Source organism: Schistocerca nitens, chromosome 3, assembly GCF_023898315.1.
Source record: "Schistocerca nitens isolate TAMUIC-IGC-003100 chromosome 3, iqSchNite1.1, whole genome shotgun sequence".
In the NCBI taxonomy this organism is placed as follows: Eukaryota; Metazoa; Arthropoda; class Insecta; order Orthoptera; family Acrididae; genus Schistocerca; species Schistocerca nitens.
In genome coordinates, this window is record NC_064616.1 from 403,493,646 (window position 1) to 403,519,372 (window position 25,727).

Below are 25,727 nucleotides of genomic sequence, written 5' to 3' on the forward strand. Positions count from 1 at the left end.
CATTTGTAATAAAACAAAGAACATTGTTCTCCATAAAAAAGAGAAAAATATTGTATGCTTACAAGTAATAAATCACTTTACAGCATCGTGGATGGGGAACTGAGTTAGTACCTCAGCACATTGCAGAACTGTACAGCAAGCAAATGACTCTTTGGGAACAAGTATCACGCCGAAGTTCATTGTCTGCACTGTCTTTGGCTTCTACAACACCAAGGTAACTTTCTTTTTGTAATTTCTGATTTTTGATAAAGTTTATGTTTTACTGTGATTTACATCTAGATCTTTAATTCAACTTTTTTTTGTTTCATGGGAACAATGATAACAACTTGCAATGCATGTAGTGTTTTTTGTTGCATACCCCAATGTCTTTGAGCCATTTATAAAAGTAATATCATCTAAAGCAGGCCTGGCCAAGGTTTGTGCTCTTGGAGTGCACTCACTCTCCACAAGTGCAGCTAAGTTTTCCCAGCACCCCAGCTTTCCCCACCACTGAGCTATTCCGGCAGGGGTGTGAATGAGATGGCTATATACCAAATGCTGCACATGTGGGAAATTTAGAAGGCTGTGTTTACTACATAGTGCAACTGCTTCTAACATCCAAGTCTCCAGATTTCAGACAGACAGATCAGTACTAAACATCGTATATTAACAGAGCATCAACCAAAACTCTGATATAGTTTGTGCTTTGTGCTGACATCCAGGAGAATGTGCATAAATGGTAAGTAATAAGTAACTCCTGCCCTAAAGAGCATAGGGAAGGTGTAACTGTGAGCATTTGTTGTATAGAGCTCCCATGAGAAGTTGGTAGAGCATTAGTTTCTTGTATCAAGGGTCCTGGGTTTCAGCCCTAGTCATGCCAGTTTTGTACTGTAGTAAGTGTGAAACTGTCATATGGGACAACATGTTTCTGCCATGTAAAAGGCCTGTTCATAGTTTATAGCAATGTTGTACTTACAGTCTGCTTTTGCTTCATTTATTTGAAAGTAGCAAACCTATAGAGAACATCTGTAGTTTCACAGAATAAACATTAACAATTGGAAGAATAAAGGAACCACAACATCACACAAGCAGAAGTAGGAACAGTAACAACAGCAATAACATTAATAATGATAATAATTATAAACAAAATAATAAGAATAATAGTAAGTTCATAATGTTCAGGAATCAATACAAACATTACCACACACACAAACACAGTATTGTTCATTCTGGAATGATGGTTTCACAATAGTGGTTGCATACCAAGAAGTGTGTGAAACAAATTACTTTTGTACACCAAGCACATTTGATGAATCCCATATTTGTGCATCCAACCTGTAGATTGCAGAATGGAACTTTCTGAAACAGAACTGTATCAATATTCAAAGGATCTGGGTTTGTCAATGAGTTTAGCCATCATTAAGTTGTGATGGTGAGAATTATAGAAAAGTGTAGAACACAACTGATTTCATGAGAGGGACTGCAGCTTAAGTAGGTTATTCCATTGTTGTCGATTAATCTCTTCTGAAGAACCTTGACCAGCATCAGCGATTTTATAAATCATTAGCTTTTACATTTTGAAGAAATGAAGATCAAGCAGTTGACGAATGGAGGTTGTGTTTGCTGGAATTACATGAATTGTGATTTTGTCTTCTGGCAGGTTATTTTGTATGTGCAGGCAATGAAGAACACTGCCATCTTTGTGAAGCCTGTAGGGAACCAGTATTAGCAGACATTTTTCTCCACTGGTTTTTTGTTTCACTATCACTTTTTGTAGAAATGTCCTGAACAGTTCTTTGGTCATTTTGCCAGAGGAATGAGAGTGGACAATTAAATTCAGTGCTGCAGACATTGACTGACATATATAAGCACTCAAAGAAAGAGGCTCTTGAAGAACTACAGACAACTCTGGAGCAAATTTGGCTGTCTGTGGAAGCAATGGAATAACTGTGTATGTATGTGAGGTCACGTGAATAGATTGTACAATCCCTACAGTATCTGTAGATCCTCTAGCTTCAAGCGAGTGCAGCCCACAGTCATATTGTTGTTGAATCAACTTTCATGAGCACTAGATATGTACATCTGTGTAGGCTGTCATGAATATGTGATTTGTTTGTTACCAGTCCTCTCTACTGTTTTTTATGTCATTTCTGTTCTGGTACATTTTCACTGCAACAAAATATTTGACTTTACAACTTATAATACTATTTTTATGCTTCCAGTGCAATACTCAACTGTCATGTGCATCAAAGCTTGGGAAATTTAACTACCTTGCTTTTCTTTTTGCCCACAATTACATGTCTACATCATGAAGACATCATCCCTTCCAGCAATGCTCTTTGAAGATCTCCAGCACGTGTATCATAATATATTTGTACCTATCTTTTACAGACATTATTCTCTCCACTTCCCCACCACTGTTTCCACTGAAACAACATACATCATGCAGGACATCTGGTGAGGAATCTGTTTTTCATCACAGACACCAATGTACAAATATTTGAGCTGACTTCAGCTGCTTTTTGGCATTAAGCTAATATTTCAGCATTTTGATTTTATTGTTTGTTGAGGAAAACAATGCCCTTTTCTCCTTTTATGGTATTTCATCATTTCCATCATTTGAGGACTCTCCTGGTGGCAATATCAAAGACATTGACTCTTGTCCATATACTTGGACAAAAATGAATGATTCTGCTCCATCTGGTGTGATCTCATTGATATGTAATGTTTCCCCTATGGTGAAATTTAACACCTTCCACTGACCAGTCACGTCCAGTACGAATGCTGCACACTTTCTGTCATCTTCAGTTATTTCTGTTGTTGTAGGTACACAGGTGTCACTATGCAAAAATTCGATGAGAATGTCAGCAGCGATCTAGGGATTCATGTCATAAAACAGCACTGTCAGTTGCAGCAGTGGCAGTATTGTGCAAACTGGACAGCAATTTCAGACCTGCTTGTTTATGTATGCACAAACAAAACACTCTAGCCACAACACACACCTCTGATGTACAGTAGTGCTGTCATCTATCAGTAAATTGTTATTATTATTGTTATTACTACTATTTATACTGTTATGACATGATGAAAGTACAATTGTACAGTCATAACTGTGGGTTCTTTGATTGTTCTGGGAGATGGCTGATTGGAACTACAACATATGACACATTAGTTTACTTTATTACAAGAATGATAAAGAGATTTACTTAACTTTATACAATCCACTGCAACTGGAGTGCATTGAATATTTACAACTGTCTTCAAACAGCAAAGCATCACTTGCTGCATCCAATTACATACTCTTCTCTTGAAGTACAGTTCCATTTCAGACTTGAATAGCACTGTTGTCCTAACTAGATGATGCTGACTGCTTTATTACAGGTCATGAACTGAGACAGACCAAGTTCATGCTCAGCTCTATAACAACCTCTGTGTGATGGCACTGTGGTGTTGAGAGAGAGTGTTTCTTCAGGAGCACCTCCCATTGATCATTGCAGATTGCAGTGAGACATTGCTAATGTCTGTGGTATTGTTGCTTGTTGCTAACTTTGGTGTGGCACCACATTTTTTAGACAATATCATAAATACTTCCACATGTGTGATGCAATCACAGTTCTTATTGAGAGTTCAAATACATTGCATGGTTGTCCTGAAAAGGAGAGTTTTACTACCTCATGAGCTTCTGGATGCTTGATTTTAGAAGAATGACACTCTTTTTCATAGGACTTAATTGTATACAGTAAAATTACCCATTCCCCGAGTCCAGTGTGTGATGAACACAGTTACTCTGTATTTAGTTGCTTTATGCACTCTAAGTAAAAATCTGTGCTAATAATACATTGGTAAATTTTTGTTGAACGAAAGTTCAGGTAGAATGTAAGTACTTTTGGATTAGAGGAGACCACTCACCAAAAATCAGAGTCATCAATAGGCATACACAAAAAGAAAGAATACTAGCTTTATTTTAGAGTTATCCTTATTAGTGCTAGGGTAAAATCCCTGATGATGGATATGGTTCAGTTCTTTCAGTCTAGGGTGATATTCAGTGACAAAGGGGGCACTCCTTTGTAGCTGATACTTGTGGTAGTGCTGGCAGGATTGGGGTTGTGTGAGAATATGGCATGAGAAATTTGTTTGTGGTCTAGGTTTGGGCAGTAGTGGCTGTGTGGGAATGCTTTAATGGGGCCTTCAGCATACTGGGCAAGGGAGTTGTCATCATTGCAGATACATCATTTACAGATGGCTAGGCTGTATAGGAGGGATTTTTTGGTGTGTAAGGGATGGCAGCTGTCAATTTGCAAGTACTTTTGGTGGTTAGCGGGTTTAATGTGGAGAGAGATGTGGATAGAGTTACCAGAGAGATGGAGGTCAATAACCAGGAAGGTGGCACATTGGGTTGAGGGTGACTAGGTAAAGCAGATGGGACAGAAAGTGAGGAGGGAATGAGGGTAGAGTGGTTTGGCTCTGGATTCAGATCATTAAGATACCATCAATTAATTAGAACCAGACTAGAGTATTGGAGTTATTGGAGGCCAGAAAGGTTTTCTCTAGATGGTCCATAAACAAGCAGGCATAGGAGGGTGTCAAGTGGATGCCCATGACCATGCCTCAGATCTCTTTGTATATTTTCCCTTCAAAGAAAAGTAGTTGTGAGTCAGGATGTAGTTGGTGAGGTGTATAAGGAATAAGGTAGTGGGTTTGTAATCTGAAGGTTGTTGGAGAGGTAGTGTTGAATAGCTGAAAGGCCATGAGCATAAGGGATGTTGGTGTATAAGGAGTTGGCATCAACACTGATAAGTAGGGATCCTGTAGGTAAATGGGTGGGGATTGTGGAGAGCCAGTGAAAAAAGTTGTTAGTATCTTTAATGTGGGAGGCTAGGTTTTGGGCAGTTGGTTGGAGGTGTTGGTCAATAAGAGCAGAAATTTCTTCAGTGGGAGCACAACAGTCAGCTACAATGGTTGTCCTAGATTGTTGAGTTTGTGTATTTATGGAAGCATATAGAAGGTGGGTTTGTGGGTGTCATTGGGGTCAGGAGAGAGGTGGACAAGGGGGAGAGGTTCTGGGAAGGGCCTATAGTTAGCAGTAGAGATTGGAGGTTATGTTGGACTTCTGGGATGGGATCACTATGGCAGAACTTGTAGGTGGGAGAGTCGGACAGTTGGCAGAGGCAGTGTCAGGTGGTCAATGTGATTCATCATGACAGTGATGGAACATTTGTCTGCAGGGAGGATGATTAGATCAGAATATGTTTTCAGGTTCTGCATGACTGTCCTTTCTTCTGCTGAAAGGTTAGTGTTCTTGGGAAGGGCCCTTCGAGAGGATGGTGAGACCAAGTTGGAGGTGAGGAATTCCTGGAAGGTTACCAGGGGATGGTTGGGTGGGAGGTGGGTGGGGGGGGGGGGTAGGAGGGTCACAGTGGGGTGGTAGTATGAAGTGGGACAGGCGAGGTAATGTTGGGACTAGGTAGGTTTTAGTTGGAGGGATTGGTGGCTAAGAAGTGTTTCCACTGTAGGAATCGGGAGAAGGGGAGTAGGTCTTGTGTGGGGCTGAAGGTGAGGCCTTTGGATTGGACTGAAACTTCTGCAGACTGAGGTGTTCAGTGGAAAGGTTAACAACAGTGTTTTGTGTTTGCTTGGGGTCTGGGTTTTGTGGAGCATTGGAAGGAAGTTCTGGAGGATATGGTAAATTTGAAAAGTCAGCTAGGCAGGGTCTGGATGCTATGAGGGTTGATTGGGGTTTCATTGTCAGTAGGATGGATGTTTACAGATAGTGGTGCCCCAAGGCAGGAGTCACAAGCTTATCCTGTCCTACCCCGTTACAGGCCAGATCAACTGTGAAAGAAGCCATGTCATACCCCATCTCTGCTGCAAACACTGCACAACTTTTTGTGTTGGTATCACTACAAACGAGCTGTCCAGCAGGATGAATGGCCACCACCAAACTGTTGCCAAGAACAAAGTACACCACTCAGTGTCACAACATGCAGCTGAACACAACTCTTTCAATTTCAGTTGCTACTTCGCAACCTGGGCCATTTGGACCCTTCTCTCCACCACCAGCTTCTCTGAACTATGCTGATGGGAGTTATCTTTGCAACACATTTGTCACTCCTGTAATTACCCTGGCCACAATATCTGGTAACCCTCTGACCCCACACTCTCTACCCAAAGATTTCTGCTTCTTCCATCCTGTCAGCCCCTCCCATTTCATGTCTCCAAGTCACATTCAGCATGCGCCACACTCCACCAGCTACAACAACTGTGCACCGTATGCCTAGCCCATGTACCTGCCACCCCTACTGCCACATTCCTAGCCAGCAAACCCTGAGCCACTAGCCACCCACCCTCAATCCCTCTCCCTGCCTCACAACTCCCTGTCCCTCTAATAACCCCACCTGACCCAACACCCACCACAACACAGTCCACCTGCCGAAATGCAGCTCTGGCATTGTTTTTCCATCTGGCACCATGATCGGGAATAACTACAAATGTGTGTGTTTGTATGTGCATGTGTGTGTTTTTTGTGTGTATTTTACTCCAGCTCAAGAATTAATCCAAAAGCTAGCAAGTTTTTCTACTTTTTGTTCGTTCCTATCAACAAATCAATGCTTCTCCTTTTCGGTGAGTGGTCTCCTTTCATTCAAAAGTATTTACATTGATGAATTTTCACATACATAAATATTTATTTTTTAATTGACAAAACATGTCCATGATATTGGATACACAGTAAAACAAAACTTGAGAAAGCATATATCTTTTTGTTACAACAGTTCTTACATACAGGGAAATATATTCTGTGAAGCATAAATACATTTTTATAGCTATCAGCTACACATCTAAATTTACATGATCACTCCAATTCAAAATTAAGTGCCTGGCAGTCAACTTTATTTGCTACTGGTTTCAATTTTTACAACCAAACCTCACTGGAAGACTAAACAACAAGTAGACAAAAACGTCTGTAATATACATGGACAAAAACCATGAAAAATATAAGAATTTTACTTATGTACATTAAAATCATACTCAGTGCTTACATCAGAGGGATTAAAATTACACACTACTCATAAGTCTACATGACTCATTAGCATACCAAATACGATGGATGGTCTCAGAGTGGTCTATAAAATACACATAATTTAATCAATGTCATAAATCACACAGACAGGTTGCATAAAAACTACTGACAGTTAATACATAAATGTCATCAAAATAACATGTAATGTAAGATCACAAAAGAGTGTAAAAACACATGAGGATGTGCAATGTAGTCATTAGAAAATGTCAGTGACTTCAGTTGACACAAGACTGGTTCAGTATTGACAACATGTTGTGGTTACTATCAATAAATGACATAAGTTGAGTACAGCTTAAGTAGAACATGCCTAAATGATGCTACATCATAAAAAAAACATGCTAACCAACCTAACTTGTATGACAAGCTCATTGATTGTAATTACCACGTACAAATGTCTTTATACACTGAGGTGACAGAAGTCAGGGAATACCTCCTGGTATTGTGTTGGACATCCTTTTGCCCAGCATAGTGCAGCATCTCGATGTGGCCTGGACTCAACTAGTCATTGGAAGTTCTCTGCAGAAATATTGAGCCATGCTGCCTCTATAGCCATCCATAATTGTGAAAGTGTTGCTAGTGCAGGATCTCCAGATCAGGTACCATACATGTTCAATGGGATCCATATCAGGCAATCTGGGTGGACAGACCATTAACTCCGATTTTCCGGAATGTTTTTGAAACATATCATGAACAATTATGGCCCTGTGATATGGCTCAATGTCACCATAAAAATTTCATCATTTTTTGGGAACATGAAGTCCATGAATGGCCAAAAATGGTCTCCAGGTAGCCAAACATAACCATTTCCAGTCAATGATCAGTTCAGTTGGCCCAGAGGACCCAGTCAATTCCATGTAAACACAGCTCACACCATTCTGGAGCCACCACCAGCTTGCACAGTGCCTTGTTGACAATTTGGTCCATGGCTTCATGGGGTCTGTGTCGCACACGAACCCTACCATCAGCTCTTACCAACTGAAATCTGGACTCGTATAACCAGGTCACAGTTGTCCAGTCATCTAGGGTCCAACCAGTATGATCACAAGCCCATGAGAGGCACTGCAGGCAATGTTGTGCTGTCAGCAAAGGCATTGGCATCAGTCATTTGCTGCCATAGCCCATTATTGCCCAACTTCGCTACACTGTCCTAACGGATACATTTTTTGTACATCCCACATTGATTTGTTGCATATCCCACATTGATTTATGCAGTTAGTTCATGCAGTGTTGCTTATCTGTTAGTACTGACAACTCTGTGCAAGCGCCACTGCTCTCGGTTGTTAAGTGAAAGCCATCAGCCATGTCCCTGATGAGAGGTACTACCTGAAATTTCGTACTCTTGACACACTCTTGACACTGTGGATCTCAGAATATTGACTTCCCTAATGAGTTCTGAAATGGAATGTACCGTGTGTCTAGCTCCAACTACCATTCCACATTCAAAGTCTGTTAATTCCTGTTATGTGGCCATAAACACATTGGACACCTTTTCACATGAATCATCTTAGTAAAAATGACAGCTTTGTCAATACACTGCCCTTTTATACCTTGTGTAAGCGGTGCTCCCGCCATCTATATATGTGCATATCATTATCCCTTGACTTTTGTCACCTCAGTGTATAATATTATTATTATTATAATAATACCAAAAACACATATCTTAGAAGACATCATTTGTATGATTTGTTTAGTTGAAATATTTTATGATGTAGTGTCATTTAGACTTGTTCTCCTTATACTGCAGAGTGATTCACAAAGGTATGCAAATATTTTAAAATGTTATTCTGCAAGTAAAACTAAAGAAAAATGTTTATATAAACATAGGTCCACAAATGTTTAGTTATGGAGTTATGGCTAATAAAATATTTTGCCTGAACTTTAGCAACTTTGCTAACATGAAGCCATCGCAAAAGTGTATGAGGTTAAAGTAGAGCACAATTTCCATTTATTTTGTTGTTATTGGTCCGTTGAATCTAATAAAACATATTCCAGATGTGTATCTGCAGTAGTTTTCCAGAACATCCAGAGAAGCAAAGAAGTAAATTCATAAAATTTTTAATTTATTTACTTCTTGGCCCAATTTGTTTTTTAAATTCCAGACAGTTGCACAAAGTTTTCAATGGAACTTAATTTTGGATAAATGATGGTAATAACATTAACTGAAACTGTGTGAATGTGTCAGATAATCTGCTTTTATTAATACTAAAATTAAATTCTCTACAACTTCTGTTGAAAGCTTTGTGAAATTGTCTGGAATTTAAAAAAAAAAAATGGGCTATGTAGTTAATGAATTAAAAATTTTATGAATTTACTTTTTTGCTTCTCTGGAAGTTCTGGAAAACTACTGCATATACACGTCTGGGGCATGTTTTATTACATTCAACAGACCAATAACAATAAAATAAATGGAAATTATGTTATACTTTAACCTCGTACAGTTTTGCGATGGCTTCATATTAGTGAAGTTGCTTAATTCCAAGCAAAATCTTTTATTAGCCATAACTCCGCGAAAAACATTTGTGGACCTATGTTTATACAAACATTTTTCTTTAGTTTTACTTGTAGAATAACATGTTAAAATATTTGCATATCTTTATGAATCAATCTGTATATTCAGGTGTATATTGTTTCACTGATAGCAACAGCAGCATTAGTCTTTTATTAGTTGTACTCTTTCACTTTCTGTAATGACTATTTTTCAGATCTTCACATGTTTTTACTCTTCTGCATTTGTCTTTGGTGATCTTAGGTTACATGTGCCTCTGATTACACTCACCTATTAACTAATATTAGTCTTTCTGCAACCTGTCAGTGTGATTTATGACATTGGCTAATGCATATGTATTTCACGTAATAATGTAAGACATCTTATTTGGTATGGTAATAAGTCATGTGTGTGTAGTATGCATTTTTTTACCCATCTAATGTACTGTTTTGTAAGTACAGAGTACGATTTTTTGTTGTTTTCATCTGTGTATACTAGATATGTTTTCCGTATTTGTTGTTTAGTCTTCCAGTGATGATGGCTGTAAAAACCAAAACTGGTCAAGAGTAAAGCTGAATGTCTGCAGCTGATAGCTATGGAAACATTTTTCTTCAAATATTTATGAGCTGTAGCAATTTATTTATACAAAGTAACAGTATGCAGAGGTCAGGGTATGTTGTGCCACATCAACATAAGAATTAATTGAAAGTTGCAATTGTTACAGTTCAGTTTATAGCATTAAATTGTATATAAATTGATCTCAATTATTAAAACAAACCAGTAAACACAACAGAATAAGTAATTTAAAGTTAGTTGTTGCTGCAAGGAAAATTTAAGTTTAATTTAATTTGTCATGAATTGGTCTCAACGTATTCTGTATCCAAATAAAATCAATGTTGGGGCAGTATACTGGTGGCATTCTTAATGAGCAAATTCTTGTTATTTTTGACTGAGGAGGACAATTTATTATGAAGTGCTGTGTGCTTCAAACTCTCATGGCAGTCACTGAGTCTGAGTCCAGTAGTATGCACGTGTCATCTGCATATCATCATTTCTTCCAGACAGATTGAGATAATTTGTATTAGCAAATGAAATGGTGTCTGATATATATTTGCATGAGACAGGTAAAATTTATTTAAAAATTGGCATAGTTGCTGCATATCATGGGAATCACATCATGATCTTCACTTTTTTCCCTCAGAGCCATATTTCTATGTTTGTTAATTCCCATAAAGAAATACCATATGAGATGACAAAGTTGACCTGAACAGAGGAAACAGTTCTTTGGTAGTCAAGTCACCCTTTGAGTGAGCTCTCTAAGAGTATAGCAGAGGCTAATTGATTTGCTTAATAATTTATCTCTGTGAATATTCCACTGTAATGCATCATCTATCCACAGCCCAATGAATTTAGTGTGACTATCCTGTTCAATAGCTTTATTTTCAATAATTATTGGTTTTATATATATTATATGGTTCTTTGATGGGCAGAAGGTCATATGAGTGGTTATATCCATGTTGAGCAGGATGTTATCATGGAGCGAGTACAAGAAATTTTACCACTGTCAGCTTAGTTAACTTTCATCTGCTGTGGCAAAATGTTCTAAGAGAGTATGTTTGTGTTGTTGGCAATTAATACAGGAACATCGATGGTACAATTTCTGGGTAGCAATTAAGAACAAGAATAAGGAGGGTTGGGCCTACGATTCATCCTCCCATACAGTTGATCCTTGTGGGACTCCTGAGATGACTGGTATTATATTGTTTGGTCATGTGTTGCTGTGTTACAAAATGTGTTTCATCATCACTGTGTCATTATCAAATAGACCACTGTCTCAATCAAGTTTAAAAAATGAAAAAAAAATGCTACACTCAAACTTTTTGTCCTTTTATTGATTTATTAAGAACTGCTCATCATTTATTCTTTTCTAAGCTATGTACACCAACTTGACGCAAGCAGGTCAACAGTAATAAATTATTTACTGGAATGATGAACTTGGTGGCACGTCAGATGTTGGCTATACCAAACTATCATTTAGATCCACATCTGGAGGGACTGTTTAGTACATGCTGTTTGATTAATTTGATCTTAATGCTTTGGATTTAAAAGTCAAGAATATTAATGAACAAAATATTTAAAATATTTCTTTACAACTCATGAAGTGACTCAGTACACCCACTATCTAATCAAAAGCATCTGGACACCAATTATATGCTACAATGGATATTTGCCTTTATGATGACTTGTGCTTTGCGGGGGGACACTTTCAGTGAGGTGCATATATATCTCTGGAGGAATGGCAGCCTATTCTTCCTCCAGATCCAAAACCATACATGGTAGTGAGTGATGTTGGATGCTTGGGTCTGGAGTGAAGTCGACTTTGTAACTCATTCCAAAGATCTTCCATTGAACTCAGTTTGAAACTCTGAGCAGGCCAATCCATTTCAGGAATGTTGTTTATCACACACAATTGGCTCACAGATGCTGCTTAATGACATGACATGCTGACATGATATGCTGATACAATCATCGTCTCTGAACTTTTCCCGTAATGTAAGCAGTACATAATGCAGTAAAAACGTCATGACTTTCTGCATTTAGCATTTTCTTAAGAACTATAAGGGTAACACACCATAACCATGAAAAACATCACCATTCCATAACATCAGCTCTTCCATACTTCACTGTTGGCATTACACATGATGGCAGGTAACATTCTCCAAGCATTCACCAAACCTAGACCCTTCTCATCAAATTGCCCAAGGTGTAAGGTGATTCATCATCCAAATGACTCAATTACAGTCAGTTAATGTGCAGTGATGTCACTCTTTATAAGACCTAGAACATCACTCAGCATTGACTACAGAAATGTGTGGCTTATGTGGAACTAATCATATCCCATTCTTTTTAACTCCTTACACATAATTGTAGTGCTGACTGGACTTCTGGTAACTTTTTGGAACTCATGAGTAATTCCTTTTGCTTATTTCATGTGATCTTTTACAACCATAATCTGCAATGTTTTATGATCCCCATTCATCATTATGTGAGATATACCTGGTCTTGGTGTAGCTGTAGTCATTCCTTTATTATCCACTTCACAATCACATCACCAACAATCAACTTGTGTAGATGTAGAAGGGTTGAAATGTCTCTAATGGATTTGATGCCCAGTCCAAATTTGAAGTCACTGAGTTCTCCTGACCAACTCATTTTGTTGTTACTGCAACTCTACTCTTATACTGGCTGGTCTGCCTCTCATGACATCTAGTGGTCAATTCCACATTACATAGGGGTGTTGGATACTTTTGATCAAATAGTATATATATATATATATGTGGCATTCTGATGCAGTGTAACATCTAATGAAACATTGACCATACATGTCCTGCAACTATTAATCATTTCTGAACTGGATATAGTTAATTTACAGTACATTATTATGTAGTTCATAATGACTCATCCTTTGCTGCATGAAAAATGTTAGTTTTTCTTTTTTTGTGCAAAATGGTGGTGAGGATTATCATTTTGATATGAATGTAAGATGCTAAAAAGAGTGGTCCAGGATGCTCATTGAAAAAGATCACTCCATAACGTGTCATTCTAATCAACCAACCCTCTTATCACATAATAATATGTCCAGTATCATCAGCTCCCTCTTTGGTGCAGAGAAAATGTTACGAGGGCTTTTTGTCCCCAAACTTCAATTAGTTGTGAAGTGGAAACCACAGTGAAAAACCAAAATGTTTCATTTGGAACATTAGCTATACCTTCCAACTACTTCTCTACACAGTTACCAGTCTGACTTATGCACTGGCTGTAGCATGGCATCAACTTTCTAATACCCTCCTCATAGAAGGCAGCCATCTGTGATTTCCACCGTTTCTCTGTGGTGGTCTGCAGTTGTTTGTCTGTGCCAAAATAATGTGCTCATGCCGAGCAGACCACATGAGCAAAGTGATGAAAATTAGAGGGATCAAAACCCTGGCTGTATGGAGGGTGGTTGAACACAGCAGAAACATCTTTGTTTCTGTTGCAGTATGTGGCCGAGAATTGTCATGAACAAGGAAATGCATGACAGTTACTTTATGTGGGCATCATGAAATTAGATAAAACTCCTCATGAGGACTTCACACTTGGTGGGAGACACTATTATCTTGGCATCTTTACATGCTCAATATGCAATCAGGACTAAAGTGTGATGTGACACAATAGTGGGGATACTAGAGACACTGCACAAAGTTTCATCAGACTTTCAGTGTTGTTTTTATTTCATGACTGACTGGAGGTTAAAAAAATAGCTCTCATATTACTGAATGGCTGCAAAGTAATAAAATAGAACTCCCATTCAAATATTGCAATAAATTTACAAATGTGGCCCGATGGAACATGTACTGCCCCATTTAAGAATAGAAGAATTTGTTATGGAGTCTGAATTATTCTCAGCAGGTAACAAAAGCAACTCTATGAGGTTGCCTGTTATATGGTGTGAATTCAAGACCATTTGAGCATCTGAAAGGCACAAGGTGGCAAAGAACCACTCCACCCCATCTTAAAGTATGTTGCGCAACGTGTTTTATTTTTTTTATTTACACATCAAGTTCCGTAGGACCAACTCTCCAAGGTCATGGAACGTTTCAGTGCATAAAATTACAACATAAAAGTAATAACAGATAAAAATAAATGTTTATGAACTCGAAAAAAGTGAGTCTGTAAGTTTAAGTAAACACAATCAACAATACAATAAGAATCAGCTTAATTTTTCAGGGAACTCCTCGACAGAATAGAAGGAGTGACCCATGAGGAAACTCTTCAGTGTTGATTTGAAAGCGCATAAATTACTGCTAAGATTTTTTAATTTGAGTGGTAGCTTATTGAAAATGGATGCAGCAGTATACCACACACCTTTTTGCATAAGAGTTAAGGAAGTCCGGTCCAAATGCAGCGTAGATTTCTGCCGAGTAGTAACCGAGTGAAAGCTGCTTATTCTTGGGAATAAGCTAGTGTTGTTAACAAAAAATGACAGTAAGGAATATATATATATATATATATATATATATATATATATATATATATATATATATATATATATATATATATATAAAAACAAAGATGATGTGACTTACCGAACGAAAGTGCTGGCAGGTCGATAGAAACACAAACAAACACAAACATACACATGAAATTCTAGCTTTCGCAACCAACGGTTGCTTTGTCAGGAAAGAGGGAAGGAGAGGGAAAGACAAAAGGATGTGGGTTTTAAGGGAGAGGGTAAGGAGTCATTCCAATCCCGGGAGCGGAAAGACTTACCTTAGGGGGAAAAAGGACGGGTATACACTCGCACACACACACATATCCATCTGCACATACACAGACACAAGCAGACATTTGTAAAGGCAAAGAGTTTGGGCAGAGATGTCAGTCGAGGCGGAAGTACAGAGGCAAAGATGTTGTTGAAAGACAGGTGAGGTATGAGCGGCGGCAAATTGAAATTAGCGGAGATTGAGGCCTGGCGGATAACGAGAAGAGAGGATATACTGAAGGGCAAGTTCCCATCTCCGGAGTTCTGACAGGTTGGTGTTAGTGGGAAGTATCCAGATAACCCAGACGGTGTAACACTGTGCCAAGATGTGCTGGCCGTGCACCAAGGCATGCTTAGCCACAGGGTGATCCTCATTACCAACAAACACTGTCTGCCTGTGTCCATTCATGTGAATGGACAGTTTGTTGCTGGTCATTCCCACATAGAAAGCTTCACAGTGTAGGCAGGTCAGTTGGTAAATCACGTGGGTGCTTTCACCCGTGGCTCTGCCTTTGATCGTGTACACCTTCCGAGTTACAGGACTGGAGTAGGTGGTGGTGGGAGGATGCATGGGACAGGTTTTACACCGGGGGCGGTTACAAGGGTAGGAGCCAGAGGGTAGGGAAGGTGGTTTGGGGATTTCATAGGGATGAACTAAGAGGTTACGAAGGTTAGGTGGGTTACGAAGGTTAGGAAGGTTAGGTGGACATCCCTATGGATATGTGTGTGTGTGCGAGTGTATACCCATCCTTTTTTCCCCCTAAGGTAAGTCTTTCCGCTCCCGGGATTGGAATGACTCCTTACCCTCTCCCTAAAAACCCACATCCTTTCGTCTTTCCCTCTCCTTCCCTCTTTCCTGACGAAGCAACCGTTGGTTGCGAAAGCTAGAATTTCGTGTGTATGTTTGTGTTTCTATCGACCTGCCAGCACTTTCGTTCGGTAAGACACATCATCTTTGTTTTTAGATATATTTTTCCATGACAGTAAGGAAAATATATATATATATATATATATATATATATATATATATATATATATATATATATATATATACACTCCTGGAAATTGAAATAAGAACACCGTGAATTCATTGTCCCAGGAAGGGGAAACTTTATTGACACATTCCTAGGGTCAGATACATCACATGATCACACTGACAGAACCACAGGCACATAGACACAGGCAACAGAGCATGCACAATGTCGGCACTAGTACAGTGTATATCCACCTTTCGCAGCAATGCAGGCTGCTATTCTCCCATGGAGACGATCGTAGAGATGCTGGATGTAGTCCTGTGGAACGGCTTGCCATGCCATTTCCACCTGGCGCCTCAGTTGGACCAGCGTTCGTGCTGGACGTGCAGACCGCGTGAGCCGACGCTTCATCCAGTCCCAAACATGCTCAATGGGGGACAGATCCGGAGATCTTGCTGGCCAGGGTAGTTGACTTACACCTTCTAGAGCACGTTGGGTGGCACGGGATACATGCGGACGTGCATTGTCCTGTTGGAACAGCAAGTTCCCTTGCCGGTCTAGGAATGGTAGAACGATGGGTTCGATGACGGTTTGGATGTACCGTGCACTATTCAGTGTCCCCTCGACGATCACCAGTGGTGTACGGCCAGTGTAGGAGATCGCTCCCCACACCATGATGCCGGGTGTTGGCCCTGTGTGCCTCGGTCGTATGCAGTCCTGATTGTGGCGCTCACCTGCACGGCGCCAAACACGCATAAGACCATCATTGGCACCAAGGCAGAAGCGACTCTCATCGCTGAAGACGACACGTCTCCATTCGTCCCTCCATTCACGCCTGTCGCGACACCACTGGAGGCGGGCTGCACGATGTTGGGGCGTGAGCGGAAGACGGCCTAATGGTGTGCGGGACCGTAGCCCAGCTTCATGGAGACGGTTGCGAATGGTCCTCGCCGATACCCCAGGAGCAACAGTGTCCCTAATTTGCTGGGAAGTGGCGGTGCGGTCCCCTACGGCACTGCGTAGGATCCTACGGTCTTGGCGTGCATCCGTGCGTCGCTGCGGTCCGGTTCCATGTCGACGGGCACGTGCACCTTCCGCCAACCACTGGCGACAACATCGATGTACTGTGGAGACCTCACGCCCCACGTGTTGAGCAATTCGGCGGTACGTCCACCCGGCCTCCCGCATGCCCACTATACGCCCTCGCTCAAAGTCCGTCAACTGCACATACGGTTCACGTCCACGCTGTCGCGGCATGCTACCAGTGTTAAAGACTGCGATGGAGCTCCGTATGCCACGGCCAACTGGCTGACACTGACGGTGGCGGTGCACAAATGCTGCGCAGCTAGCGCCATTCGACGGCCAACACCGCGGTTCCTGGTGTGTCCGCTGTGCCGTGCGTGTGATCATTGCTTGTACAGCCCTCTCGCAGTGTCCGGAGCAAGTATGGTGGGTCTGACACACCGGTGTCAATGTGTTCTTTTTTCCATTTCCAGGAGTGTATATATATATATATATATATATATATATATATATATATATATATATATATATATATATAAAAAGATGATGTGACTTACTGAACGAAAGTGCTGGCAGGTCGATAGAAACACAATCAAACACAAACATACACACGAAATTCTAGCTTTCGCAACCAACGGTTGCTTTGTCAGGAAAGAGGGAAGGAGAGGGAAAGACAAAAGGATGTGGGTTTTAAGGGAGAGGGTAAGGAGTCATTCCAATCCCGGGAGCGGAAAGACTTACCTTAGGGGGAAAAAGGACGGGTATACACTCGCACACACACACATATCCATCTGCACATACACAGACACAAGCAGACATTTGTAAAGGCAAAGAGTTTGGGCAGAGATGTCAGTCGAGGCGGAAGTACAGAGGCAAAGATGTTGTTGAAAGACAGGTGAGGTATGAGCGGCGGCAAATTGAAATTAGCGGAGATTGAGGCCTGGCGGATAACGAGAAGAGAGGATATACTGAAGGGCAAGTTCCCATCTCCGGAGTTCTGACAGGTTGGTGTTAGTGGGAAGTATCCAGATAACCCAGACGGTGTAACACTGTGCCAAGATGTGCTGGCCGTGCACCAAGGCATGCTTAGCCACAGGGTGATCCTCATTACCAACAAACACTGTCTGCCTGTGTCCATTCATGTGAATGGACAGTTTGTTGCTGGTCATTCCCACATAGAAAGCTTCACAGTGTAGGCAGGTCAGTTGGTAAATCACGTGGGTGCTTTCACCCGTGGCTCTGCCTTTGATCGTGTACACCTTCCGAGTTACAGGACTGGAGTAGGTGGTGGTGGGAGGATGCATGGGACAGGTTTTACACCGGGGGCGGTTACAAGGGTAGGAGCCAGAGGGTAGGGAAGGTGGTTTGGGGATTTCATAGGGATGAACTAAGAGGTTACGAAGGTTAGGTGGGTTACGAAGGTTAGGAAGGTTAGGTGGACATCCCTATGGATATGTGTGTGTGTGCGAGTGTATACCCATCCTTTTTTCCCCCTAAGGTAAGTCTTTCCGCTCCCGGGATTGGAATGACTCCTTACCCTCTCCCTAAAAACCCACATCCTTTCGTCTTTCCCTCTCCTTCCATCTTTCCTGACGAAGCAACCGTTGGTTGCGAAAGCTAGAATTTCATGTGTATGTTTGTGTTTCTATCGACCTGCCAGCACTTTCGTTCGGTAAGACACATCATCTTTGTTTTTAGATATATTTTTCCATGACAGTAAGGAAAATATATATATATATATATATATATATATATATATATATATATATATATATATATATATATATATATATATATAAACAAAGATGATGTGACTTACTGAACGAAAGTGCTGGCAGGTCGATAGAAACACAATCAAACACAAAAATACACACGAAATTCTAGCTTTCGCAACCAACGGTTGCTTTGTCAGGAAAGAGGGAAGGAGAGGGAAAGACAAAAGGATGTGGGTTTTAAGGGAGAGGGTAAGGAGTCATTCCAATCCCGGGAGCGGAAAGACTTACCTTAGGGGGAAAAAGGACGGGTATACACTCGCACACACACACATATCCATCTGCACATACACAGACACAAGCAGACATTTGTAAAGGCAAAGAGTTTGGGCAGAGATGTCAGTCGAGGCGGAAGTACAGAGGCAAAGATGTTGTTGAAAGACAGGTGAGGTATGAGCGGCGGCAAATTGAAATTAGCGGAGATTGAGGCCTGGCGGATAACGAGAAGAGAGGATATACTGAAGGGCAAGTTCCCATCTCCGGAGTTCTGACAGGTTGGTGTTAGTGGGAAGTATCCAGATAACCCAGACGGTGTAACACTGTGCCAAGATGTGCTGGCCGTGCACCAAGGCATGCTTAGCCACAGGGTGATCCTCATTACCAACAAACACTGTCTGCCTGTGTCCATTCATGTGAATGGACAGTTTGTTGCTGGTCATTCCCACATAGAAAGCTTCACAGTGTAGGCAGGTCAGTTGGTAAATCACGTGGGTGCTTTCACCCGTGGCTCTGCCTTTGATCGTGTACACCTTCCGAGTTACAGGACTGGAGTAGGTGGTGGTGGGAGGATGCATGGGACAGGTTTTACACCGGGGGCGGTTACAAGGGTAGGAGCCAGAGGGTAGGGAAGGTGGTTTGGGGATTTCATAGGGATGAACTAAGAGGTTACGAAGGTTAGGTGGGTTACGAAGGTTAGGAAGGTTAGGTGGACATCCCTATGGATATGTGTGTGTGTGCGAGTGTATACCCATCCTTTTTTCCCCCCTAAGGTAAGTCTTTCCGCTCCCGGGATTGGAATGACTCCTTACCCTCTCCCTAAAAACCCACATCCTTTCGTCTTTCCCTCTCCTTCCATCTTTCCTGACGAAGCAACCGTTGGTTGCGAAAGCTAGAATTTCATGTGTATGTTTGTGTTTCTATCGACCTGCCAGCACTTTCGTTCGGTAAGACACATCATCTTTGTTTTTAGATATATTTTTCCATGACAGTAAGGAAAAAGATGATGTGACTTACTGAACGAAAGTGCTGGCAGGTCGATAGAAACACAATCAAACACAAACATACACACGAAATTCTAGCTTTCGCAACCAACGGTTGCTTTGTCAGGAAAGAGGGAAGGAGAGGGAAAGACAAAAGGATGTGGGTTTTAAGGGAGAGGGTAAGGAGTCATTCCAATCCCGGGAGCGGAAAGACTTACCTTAGGGGGAAAAAGGACGGGTATACACTCGCACACACACACATATCCATCCGCACATACACAGACACAAGCAGACATTTGTAAAGGCAAAGAGTTTGGGCAGAGATGTCAGTCGAGGCGGAAGTACAGAGGCAAAGATGTTGTTGGTGAGGTATGAGCGGCGGCAAATTGAAATTAGCGGAGATTGAGGCCTGGCGGATAACGAGAAGAGAGGATATACTGAAGGGCAAGTTCCCATCTCTGGAGTTCTGACAGGTTGGTGTTAGTGGGAAGTATCCAGATAACCCAGATGGTGTAACACTGTGCCAAGATGTGCTGGCCGTGCACCAAGGCATGTTTAGCCACAGGGTGATCCTCATTACCAACAAACACTGTCTGCCTGTGGCCATTCATGTGAATGGACAGTTTGTTGCTGGTCATTCCCACATAGAAAGCTTCACAGTGTAGGCAGGTCAGTTGGTAAATCACATGGGTGCTTTCACACGTGGCTCTGCCTTTGATCGTGTACACCTTCTGTGTTACAGGACTGGAGTAGGTATATATATATAACTTACACCACTTATTGCTCAAACTGCCTGTTTCTGAGCCAAAAATATCCTTTTAGAGTGGGAAGAGTTAACCCAAAATATAATACCATATGACATAAGTGAATGAAAATAAGCAAATTAGACTAATTTTCGTGTCGAACGATCACTCACTTCTGATACCATTCAAATAGTAAAAATGGCAGTATTAAGTCTTTGAACAAGATCCTGAAAGTGGGCTTTCCACAACAACTTACTATCTATTTGAACACCTAGAAATTTGAACTGTTCACTTTCACTAATCATATGCCTGTTCTGTGAAATTAAATTATCAGATTTTGTTGAATTGCATGTCAGAATCTGTAAAAACTGAGTCTTACTGCGATTTAGCATTAGTTTATTTTCTACAAGCCATGAACTGAGGTCATGTACTGCACTATTTGAAACTGAGCCAATGTTGCACACAACATCCTTTACTACCTAGCATCAGCAAACAGAAATATTTTCGAGTTACCTGTAATACTAGAGGGCATATCATTTATGTAAATAAGGAACAGGAGTGGTCCCAACACTGATCCATGGGGCACTCCCCACTTGACAGTACCCCACTCAGATCCCACATCACAGCCATTATCAGCATTGTGAATAATGACCTTTTGCTGCCTGTTGCTAAAGTAAGAGGTGAACCAATTGTGAGCCACTCCCCGTATTCCGTAATGGTCCAACTTCTGGAGCAATATTTTGTGATCAACACAATCTAATGCCTTAGTTAAATAAAAAAATATGCCAAGCATTTGAAACCTTTTGTTTAGCCCATCCAGTACCTCACAGAGTAAAGAGACTATAGCATTTTCAGTTGTTAAACGATTTCTAAAGCCGAACTGTACATTCGATAGCAAATCGTGTGATATAAAATGAACAATTTCCCTTACATACACAGCCTTTTCAATAACTTTTGCAAACACTGATGTCATACAAATAGATCTAAAATTATCTATGTTATCACTTTCTCTCTTTTTATAAAGTGGCTTTATGATTGAGTACTTTAATCGCTCAGGAAACTGAACATTCCTAAAGGAGAAATTACAAATATGGCTAAATAAAGAGTTAAAATGTGCAGCACAGTACTTTAATATTCTGCTATACACTCCATCATAACCATGAGAGTCCTTAATCTTCTGTGATTTAGTTATTGACTCAATCTCCCTCTTGTCTGTATCACAGAGGAGTATTTCAGACACCAATCTTGGAAAGGTATTTGCCAAGAAAGTTATATTATTTCCTGTAGAAACTAAATCTTTATTTAATTGATGAGCAATGTTTAGAATATGATTGTTAAATACTGTGCATATATCTGATTTACCAGTAACAGAAATATTTTTACTGCGAACTGACTTTATATCGTCAACTTTGTGCTGTTGACCAGTCCTTCACAACTGACCATATGGTTTTAATTTTACCCTGTGAATTAGCTATTCTATTTGAATACCGCATACTCTTTGCCTTCCTAATAACATTTTTAAGCACCTTACAATACTGTTGGTAATGGGCTACTGTAGCTTGATTGTGACTACTTCTAACATTTTGATATAATTCGGGCTTTGTTCTACAAGATATCCTTATCTCACTAGTCAGCCACCCGGGCTGCCTCCTATTACTGCTAGTTCCCCATTTAGAATGTTCTAATGGAAAGCAACTCTCAAAGAGCATGAGAAATGTGTTAAGGAAAGCATTGTAATTATCATCTATGTTATCTGCACCATAAACATCCTGCCACTCTTGTTCCTTGACAAGGTTTAAAAAACTCTCTATTGCTGCTGAATTAACTTTGCTACATAGTTTTCAATTAAATATGACATTGGTTTAAGTACAAAAGCCTTTTAGAGTTAAAATGTTTTCATCATGGTCTGAAAGGCCATTCACGCTTTTAGTAACAGAATGCCCATCTAGTAATGAAGAATGAATAAAAATATTGTCTATGGCTGTGCTATTGTTCCCCTGCACCCTAGTTGGAAAAAAATACAGTCTGCATCAGATCGTATAAATTTAGGAGATCTACCAACATCCCTTTTCTTGCACCATCATATACAAAATTAACATTGAAGTCACCACATATAATTAATTTCTGGTACTTCGTACAAAGTGAATCAAGAACCTCTCTAGCTTGAGCAGAAATGCTCTGAAGTTGGAGTTAGGGGACCTATAAACAACAACAATTAGTAGTTTGGTTTCACTAAATTCAACTGCCCGTGCACAACATTCAAATATCTGTTCTGTGCAGTGTCGTGATACATCTATGGATTCAAATGGAATACTGTTTTTTACATACGTAGCCACTCCCCCACCCCTCAAGGAACTCCTTGTGAAACAGCCTGCTAATCTGTATCCTGGTAAAGGAAGCCTCTGAATTGTCAAATTATTTAAGTGGTGCTCTGATATACCAATAACTTCAGACTTAACATCTATAACCAGTTCACCAACTTTATCTTTATCTCTAATACCTCACATATTTTGATGAAATATGCTAATTCCTTATCTACTTGGAAACATTAAATCCTCGTAAGGTGACCCCTTAGTTAGAGGGACTTCCTTTAAGCAGGTATACCTATCAGCTGACTTCAATCTGAAAAAGGTGATGCTCTAACACCAACTACTACAGGAATTTTTCCATGAGTGACCCCACCACCACCACCACCACCACCACCACCACCACCACCACCACCACCCACTACATTGCCACCAATAAGCTTAGGCAGCCTCCCCTTCCCATACCTATTGAGGGGCAGGCCATGACTAGTGAAACCTGATCTGCTGATAGACCCAACTGGCACCTCTGAGATGTGCTTCAGCCCCATATCAGCGCACCTAACAAACACATTAAGGTAAGGCCAATCATGATGCTGAAACAGTTGCACAAAATGCACATTAGTGCCACCAGTTTGAGTAGCTATCTTTACCAGGTGATCCTCCTTTGTAAAATTGCTACATAACTCCCCTATGCTGTCAGTCACTTGAGCCAACACTGCACTAGGCTTCACAATGTTGGTGACCTGGTACTCACTTCCCTACACTTCCTGCAACTGTTGGCCCACACCTTTACCATAAGAACTACCTAGCAGCAGAACCTTCTTCTTTCTGTTAGACTTTGCAACTAACATAGGCCTCCTAATTGCTGAGGGCTGCTGCATGTTCCCTACATCTACAGCTACACAAGACTCCTCTCCACTCAACTCTGACAGTTGGTCAAATCTATTGCATATACGCAAAGTAAAACTCTCTGAATACCTCCTCTTCCTAGCTGCCTTCTTGCGAACTGCCAGTTCCCATTCCCCACCACACTTCACCCTCCTCAACCTATCTAGTTCTTCCATTGTGCGTTGTAATTTCACCTGAAGAGCACAGATCTTACATTCCTGCTCTTCTGTCAGCTTATTTCTACTACAGATTCTGCATTACCAGGAGAGGATCTCACTAAAATAACCACTAGCTTCCCCACTGCATTCCCCCAAATGAAAATACATTGAACAAATTCCACACCGTAACCCACTACTCACAAACCTACGACAGAGCCCACACTTTTCACTCATGGTAAAATTTTACAGTTACTGAGAAAAACTATATGTCTACGTTACCAAAGTTCAGTGACACCAGTAGAACTATTTATAGAACTAACAATAACGGTCTCAAAATTCTCTGCCTACTAAGAAAGCAACTACTTGTGTTAATATTACTACACCATAGCTAATACCAATACCAACAAAACTTCACAAAATTATTATCTAAAACCAAAAAATTCAAACAGCCACTGGAACACTAAATGAAGTTAAACCACTGAATGAAAATTTTATGGAAATATTTCACTAGAAACAATAAGAAATGTCAGTTGAAAACTAAAGCACAAAATTTACTAAATGATTCCAGAATGGAAACATCCCCCAGGCTGTGGCTAAGCCATGTCTCCGCAGTATCCTTTCTTTCAGGATTGCTAGTTCTGCAAGGTTCACAGGAGAGCTTCTGTAAAGTTTGGAAGGTAGGAGACGAGATACTGGCAGAAGTAAAGCTGTGAGGACCGGGCGTGAGTCGTGCCTCAGTAGCTCAGATAGTAGAGCACTTGCCTGCGAAAGGCAAATGTCCTGAGTTTGAGTCTCGGTCTGGCACATAGTTTTAATCTGCCAGGAAGTTTCATTTACTAAATGACTTCAGCACACAGAAAACTCTAAAAAACACAGCGAGTGAACATTTCCAAAAGTTTATTATATCATTATTTTGCCACAAATGGCATGAAACACCGCCGAAAACTGTTAAATTTAATAACTATACAACAGTGCACAAATAAGATTGTCAGTACTTAGCTTTATAACCACTACAGCTGCAGTGCATGCCGCAAAATGTAAACACACTACTCTGTCTCTCTGAAGGAATTCAGAGAGACATGTACATGAGCTCAACATTACATATTCACAGAGATTTCATTGTTATCACAAGATAAAAGAATCATCACATATTAAAATAATCAACTGCAACAGTAATATGAAGTCAGATAACAGAAAAATAGCTTAAAATAATGTTTTAATTTAGCATTATGTCTCAAAAAATTTGTCTGAGTTAATCACTACATATCATGCACTGATTTTTGGGTCACTGTTACAAATGCACAGTTGATTACAATGTACATTTACTTAGAGCGTTTTGTAAATCAAAATGTTATCAAATATGTGTACTAAAGATCAGGTTTTGCAGCCATGTTTTCTCTGCTGCTGCTGCAATAAGTACCGTGAAAAGCCAACAGCTATATTGTGGCAGATATTATTGTGCTGAAATGGCTGTAAGTAATCAACAAATATGCACCAGTAAATAAGAAATAGTGGTATTTATAAACTATGAATAGGAGATTTTGGCAAAAATGACGTCTAGTTTCCGTGGTCATATAAATCTCATACTTCTCAAGAAATACCCAAGAAAGTATATTTATCCTAGAATATATCTACATATTAAGAACTTCATTGTACAATACACAACTGTGCTACTTTATTTTTGCTGAAGACACTTGATTTTTGTTATTGATGCAAGACCAAAATCAATTTTCCTCTGTAAAAGGAAGTTTGTACAGTTGTGTATTGTACAATGAAATTCTTAACATTCCTTAAAGCTGTCCAGCACCACCTGCACAAAA

The 25,727-nt window shown here is 40.3% G+C and overlaps 1 protein-coding gene across 1 annotated transcript in view; it reads left to right on the plus strand.

Moving 5' to 3' along the window:
• The window catches only part of LOC126249251 (titin-like), a 640,870-nt gene that overhangs the window by 414,821 nt on the left and 200,322 nt on the right, over positions 1 to 25,727 (plus strand). The window contains exon 8 of the mRNA XM_049950908.1: positions 84 to 214. Coding sequence (XP_049806865.1) covers positions 84 to 214 — 131 coding nt within the window. The remainder of the gene's footprint in view (positions 1 to 83; positions 215 to 25,727) is intronic.